This window comes from Patiria miniata, unplaced genomic scaffold (assembly GCF_015706575.1).
Source record: "Patiria miniata isolate m_02_andy unplaced genomic scaffold, ASM1570657v1 HiC_scaffold_29, whole genome shotgun sequence".
NCBI classification, from domain to species: Eukaryota; Metazoa; Echinodermata; class Asteroidea; order Valvatida; family Asterinidae; genus Patiria; species Patiria miniata.
The window spans coordinates 11,102,104-11,109,216 of NW_024037068.1; the positions used below are offsets into that span (position 1 = coordinate 11,102,104).

General features: G+C 41.3%; 1 protein-coding gene across 1 annotated transcript in view; it reads right to left on the reverse strand.

Annotated features, from left to right (window-relative positions):
- The window catches only part of LOC119735594 (HAUS augmin-like complex subunit 5), a 30,581-nt gene extending 23,596 nt beyond the window's left edge, over window positions 1-6,985 (reverse strand). The window contains exons 1-4 of the mRNA XM_038209355.1: window positions 6,902-6,985; window positions 4,428-4,582; window positions 2,639-2,734; window positions 735-922 (exon numbers count right to left, since the gene is read on the reverse strand). Coding sequence (XP_038065283.1) covers window positions 735-922; window positions 2,639-2,734; window positions 4,428-4,552 — 409 coding nt within the window. The 5' untranslated portion in view covers window positions 4,553-4,582; window positions 6,902-6,985. The remainder of the gene's footprint in view (window positions 1-734; window positions 923-2,638; window positions 2,735-4,427; window positions 4,583-6,901) is intronic.
- Window positions 6,986-7,113: the final 128 nt, after the last annotated feature.

Below are 7,113 nucleotides of genomic sequence, written 5' to 3' on the forward strand. Positions count from 1 at the left end.
ACCAAAAATATTGAATATTCAAATATTTGAATATTCGATCATCCACCGAATACCCAAATACAATTGTTTTCAATTCAAATATTTGAAAAAAAGTGAGGAATCTTTAGGAGAGATGATTAAAAAGGTCCACGAGGTTGTTTTTAATTTGCATGCTTTGAATTTGTCAACTTTGCCACACTTTTGTTCAAAAGCCACTTTACACAGATAATTTGAGGCTTCCATGAGGAATATCCGCTGAAAGTTCTTTCTTAAAATCTGTAGACCACCTTGGCGCAGCCTGACGAAGAGAGGAGCAGAGCTCGCCGGGCAACGTCGCAGGGCTGCAGCTGTAAACAAACGCACAGCAAGGAAAGCCAGAGCAGCCAGCACGTCAGCCCAGCCACCCACCGCCCCAAAATGCAAGACCTGTGGCAGAGAGTTCCGCGCCCGAATAGGATTCATCAGCCACCTCCGTATGCGCTTGAGCAGCAGTTGAAGTTGTGGTCATCATCAACATCGATGGACAAACATCATCGTTTTAATAAGCTTTTTGTCAATCTTCGATAGACGTAGACCTGTGCAGATGCACGCAATTCCACATTGGCAGCCAGGTTAGGTTGACTACGTCAAACTTGATCAGCGCAACTCAAACATTTGAATGTTTGACCAATTCCAAGTTAGAACAATTGAATACTAAATTAATTACAAATGCAAACAGCACTGTGGTAAGCCAGTAAGAAACAGGTGTCACGTACCTGCAGATAAGATTTCAGACTCGAGTCTCCCCAGATCCTTGCCCAGGCGCTTGACGTCCGCCTTGGTTCCCTCCAGCTGGGACCTCAACCCCCTCTGCCTCTCCAATAACTCCGCCTTCTCCTGGGAGTACCTGGTGTCTCCCTTGTACTTCACTTTGTACCCGCTCCCTGATCTGTGCCGGGCTTGGCTGAGAAAGGTTTTCATTTGTCAAGGAAGTTTTTGACAGTTTGCGACCCATCATCGTAAAATTAGCCTGAAGCTGGTTACAGGTCACATGTGTGACCCATTAGTGGAATTAGACAAAAATACTGCTTGGACGATAATTGCCAAGCACAATAATGAAGCAGCAATTAAATAATGATGCAGCAATATTGAAGTATCACATGTGGTTCAAATGCACGAGTTAACATAACAAAATTGTTCATAAGATGGAATTATTCATAAGATGGAATTTTGTATCGGGGTGATGTCAATCAATATTATGTTTTGCCCTTCACCAACGTATAAACGCTGTATACTCAGTGTGTTACCTCCCGAATGAAAATCGCTCTGGTGGGACTCAAACCCACGACCTCCTGCTTTCTAGAGCAGACGTCCCATTTTTCGACCACCGAGCTTGTGGGATCGGTTGGCTGGTTCGAATCTGATGTACATATAGCAGCGGGTACCGCAATTAAACTATTCATAAGATGGAATTCTGCGTTGGGGTGATGTAAATTAATTGGTTTAGACCAATAAGGTCCACATTAATGGTCATTTAATTAATGTCTGATGTCGGACCGTGATTTCGTCTGGGTGACTCACTCTAAGCCAAGCTGGATCCTGTTCTGCATTTTCTGAGCCTTCTGCCAGGCTGAAAAGGTCAAACATTGACACATTTTAGGATTGTCAAGTTGAATTCCAGAATTTCCTCAATTACTTTAGGAATAAGTGGCAAGAGGTTTTCAGTGAAATTTGGCTGTCTTAAACCACTATAATACAAGGTAGCCTCATATCTTCAGCAAAAGCCACAGTCCACTTAAATCTCAATCCAGTCAATTCAGGCGATTCACAATGCAGTGCGCCACCAAGAGTTTGCCACGGAGAGTTCATTTTTCCCAGTGCATTGTGGGAGACGGTTGACAAATTCGCAGCGCAGGACATTTTAAATTGTTAGTTTTTCCGGCCAGTAGTTTCGTAAGTGTATGATTCGAGTATATGTTTGCCCTTTTCTTTTCTTTTTATCATTATGGTGTCTTTTGTAAGGCCGCAGAAAGCTATGCCCCAATCGATAACAAATTAACTCAAGTTGTCTACTGACACTCTTTTAAATGGGTCGCGTTTTGTCGATCGTAGAGTTGAAAAATGGACTCTCCACGGCAAACTCTTGGTGGCGCACTGCATTATTAGCCTATTTGAGATACGGTGGACACAATACGAGGGCGCTATTTGGTCCTGGTACGTACAAAACAGTTTACACAAATCAAACAGCACCCTCCTATTGACCAATTGCGGTAGAATCGCGTTAGAATCGCGTCAACGCAGCTTGTGAAATATTGTCCAATTGCATGATATACGAATGGATGCAGAACGCTCAAAACTTAGCTTACAAAAATTCCATATAGGGTTGTCTAATTGGGCGTGGCTAACTTGAAAATGGCGATAGGTCAATTGTGTCTACCATAACTCAAATACATGTAGGCTAATCAGGCATGCAACTGTACATTCACAAAAAAAAAGAGGGAATTCCAAAATCCAGAAGACTTTGTACAGTGTTTTTCTATTTTTAATGGCTAAAATGTGAATAAAATAAATCAGCTGATCTGAGAAAAGTTGCATGCCTGGTTAATAAGTATTTTGCAGCAGTATATTCACCAATCGACTTGTCTCGTTTTATCTAATTTAAACTATGGACAAAGGATACAGTGCTAGGTTTCCCTTGACCTTCCTTGCCGTTTGGGCCGAGTGAACCCTTGCATTCACAAACTCCCAGATATCAAGCAGACCGCCTCTGCAAATCCTACAAAAAACGAGGAGAGAAAGAGATTACAATGTAACAGTACATGTAGATATTCTAAAACAATTAGCGGTGGTCAGTCGAGTCCAAGGGCAAATTAGGCAAACTCAACAAGTAGGGCAAGGTTTCAATGTACAAAATGCATGCAGACCAAAACCATTAAAAATAACCTGGAAGTGGACCGCGTAGACGGAACGAAATGGCTACAAACAGAAGAAAAGAGAAAGACGAAACAGAAACGCGAAACAGCTACGACCGACAGGGCTGACTATTAACAAAAATATAAGGGTCCGCAGTGAGTTTTGAAATATCGAGTGATGAGCTTGTGCCAGAGGCCAGAATGGTAGTAATGCCCAAATGATCATGGTAATGCACATGTTGTGCACTGAGAGTTGTAAAGTAACAATTGGATTGCAGTTTTCTGAATAGTTTTCTTCACCGATCTTGTTTTGACCAATTCGCACCGGGATTATTCTGCCATTGACCGGACCCAGGTGCTGGATTGTTTTTCACGAACCTCGATGCCAGACGGATTCAGGCCGCCATCTGCGGGTAGCACACCCTGATATTTCCGGCCTCGCTCGCTGCGAGCGGGTCGCAGACTGATATTTCCGCCCTCGTCTGTTGCATGCATATCCATCATCCATACCAAATTTTGCAAAACCTTTGCATGTATGCACGTCATCTGACGTGAACTGGTAAAAAGCACTGTAGTTTCACATCAGCAATATCTAAAAGCCACTTTCGGTGCATGCACACAATGATATGAGGCATGGGTCATTCGGGATAATCAAATTGCTCATCGAAGGCGCACGACGCTTGCGTGTTGATTACAAGCAGCATGGGCGTCCGTGTAATGTCATTGAGTATCATCACTTCGTCGATTTAAATCCCAAATGACCTTTGACCTGGGCTACATGTACGTCATCGAGGTACCGAACTGGCTTATTATGAGTACCTCTTTACCAAACTGACGAGTCTTTTTAAATCCATAACAAGTCAGATCACAAGTCAAATCACAAGTCACATCACAAGTCACATCACAAGTCACATCACAAGTCACATCACAAGTCACATCACAAGTCACATCACAAGTCACATCACAAGTCATATCACAAGTCAAATCACAAGTCATATCACAAGTCATATCACAAGTCATATTACAAGTCAAATCACAAGTCATATCACAAGTCATATCACAAGTCATATCACAAGTCATATCACAAGTCATATCACAAGTCACATCACAAGTCACATCACAAGTCATATCACAAGTCATATCACAAGTCAAATCACAAGTCAAATCACAAGTCATATCACAAGTCAAATCACAAGTCAAATCACAAGTCATATCACAAGTCAAATCACAAGGCAAATCACAAGTCATATCACAAGTCAAATCACAAGTAAAATCACAAGTCATATCACAAGTCAAATCACAAGTCAAATCACAAGTCATATCACAAGTCAAATCACAAGTCACATCACAAGTCAAATCACAAGTCAAATCACAAGTCATATCACAAGTCAAGTCAGGTCACAGCTACGGGATTAACAATGACAGAGACATGTCTTCGTCACAATTTATTTCGATAGCGGGTGACGCGACAGCAGACTACATGGTGACTTTTTCATTATTGTACTTGTGATGTATTGGACACATCTTCTGCCTCCAATTCCCCTGACACCTCCTCACCCTCTCAGTTCTTGTGGCGTTGGCATGGGAGCATTGACGTGCCGGCCCTGGGGCACAAAGTTCATCTCCATCGTGGCCCATTTGTGGAGGAGGGCCGCCACTTCACTGCGTTTGTCAGACATCATCAAAAGCTGCTCATCAGACAGTGACAATTTCTACAAATGGGAAGAAAAGCAAAACTCCTTCTCATAAAATGAAGAAGTATAAGGCCAAAAAAAAAGTCTCCGGTTTCTGGTATGGAGCTTGCCCCAAAAGTGGTGCGGCGATGCGGCTTTTTTTTTTTTTACCTGTTTTTTTTTTTTTTGGCTTCAAATGTCGTCTGATGACTGCAAATGGTGCCCGACTAAACTTAGTGCAAATATATGGAAGTCCAGAGAGGCCACATAAAGCTTATTCTCGATCATAACCCCATCTAAAAACACGTTAAAATTGTGCAGCAGCAGGATTCCAGTCAAACCAGTGAGTTTGGCAGTTTTGAGACATCATCTTGTATTGAAAAAAAAACCTTTTCATTTTGCCGACGCGCATGGCTACGGCGACGCGCGCGCATACCAGAAACCGGAGACTTTTTTGTTTTGGCCTAAAGGATTTGTTTTTTACACCATCCACTTCTGCCTGTTTCCTCTCCACCTTCTCCTAGACATGCTAATTGGGATGCTAGAATTTTTTTTTTTTCGAATTTCGGATGCTACCAATGTAGTCAAACTTAATCCAAATTTCTAAAAAAGGAGTTCTAGCGCCCAAATTAGTGGGTCTACCCTCCTCCCACACACACACACACATAAATAGGGGAAAAATGTCGCATTTCCTAACAAAATTGGAAATATCGTTTCGGTTTGCGGTGACACCATGTGGTAATAACTACTGCTTAGAAGATATTTAGTTCTGAAAACTCTTGTCCTGCTTATTATCAACTTTCGCTAAGTAGTTTTTGTTCTGATACGAACAGTCCTGCTTTAAGTTCTAAAAGAACTTCTCTTTGGTCTCAACATTTTGACTAGCCTGCTCTGGTCATCGTCAGGAGACGGACGGGAAATTGGACATGTTTCTCACTCAGTCTCAAATTCGTGGCTTTTCAACTTCTTTTGTAAATGACTGACCTTCACTGAGATGACGTGATGAGAACAGTCACGACAGTGTCATGATGCAACGTTCTTTCTGTATTGGCTAATGACAAAATTGAAATTTCTGTCTTTTCAACTTCAAGCAACATTTTTTTCGACCTGCACTTGGCTCCATGGCTTGAGTAACTCCAGCTGACATGCTAATTCACATTGTGAGTATTATCAGCTGAAGTTACTCAAGCTCATTTTTAATAGGTTTCATTTTATTTAGCAGGAATAAAAAACACACAAGTATTTTAGGCAAGTCCAAGCTTGAGTAACTCCAGCTGACATGCTCATATTCATTCACATGAATATGATTATGAGCATGTCAGCTGGAGTTACTCAAGCTAGGCAAGTCCAAGTCACCAAGAACTAAAAAGTGGATTTTCGTTCTCTTCTTATAAACTAGGCCTATAGACTAATACTAGTCCGAAAATTTGGGACTCTCAATACTGTGTATGAGAGTCCCAAAACTTAAGGTATCCATATCGTGCAAAACTTTGTGCTGCATAATAAAACCAGTGTGAATCAAATTTGCAAGCTTCTTACTCACTACAGTTTCTTCAATAATCCCTGAAACTTCTGCCTAGCAAAGTTACTGTTGTCAGCATTGCATCACCAAAATTTCAGCTTTTAATTCTAATTTTGCAGAGAGTTATCGAAATCCATACGTGAGACATCACATTGATGTGTACTGCAATGCATTGTGCAAAAAGACTCCTCAGATAACATTTTCATCGTGTAGATAAAACAGCACCCTCTTGTTGATCTGAGTGAATGCAAAATGTTTCATTTTTTAGCAGAGGGCGCTATGCTCATTTGGCCATTGATTAAAAAACAAGTTAGCTGCAAGGCTCTTCCTACACCTACCCAGAATACCTTGGGAATCACACCACCATTTCTAAAGCATGGAGAATGACGTGGATGGTTTTTGAACTGTCAAAAACTTGCCTTAAAATTGGATTCAAGGTCTCAAATTTCGCAGAAGACATGCTTGCAACTATAGCATTTTGATGTTTGTGTTGTGTGGACATTAATTAGCCGAATGGTGAGTAAACAAATGTCAGTAGTAATTTTGCACGTTTTTATGCACTCATGGTCCCAGTCTGGAGGTATACTAAGAGTAACGACCCCCCCCCCTAAATTTGTGTACGAGAAAAATGCTCAAAACGATAACATTTTAAATTAGAAATGAGACTGACAGTGACAATGACCTGATGACTGACACAGTGACAATGACTGAGAGGAGAGAAATTAGAAAATGAGGTTAAAAAATATATGATGAAAAAAATTGGTGAAAGGGCGCAACATTCTAGTAGTAACGGTCATTTCAAGTCCAGGCATTATTTCTTGATGTATGATACATACCTCAGAATTCAATTAATTATGTGAAATGGAAAAAATGAGATTTCCGTGAGCGGGTCACGCTTCGATGCTTCGGTTCGGGTCGGGAGCCACTTCTGAAGTTACCGCGTAACTTAACTAACTTGCCCACTTGAGGGCGCGCTCGCTACGAGTAGACCCGAAAGGCAAAACACCCCTACTTAACACAATAGTCTGATTCATTTTGTACTTTTTCT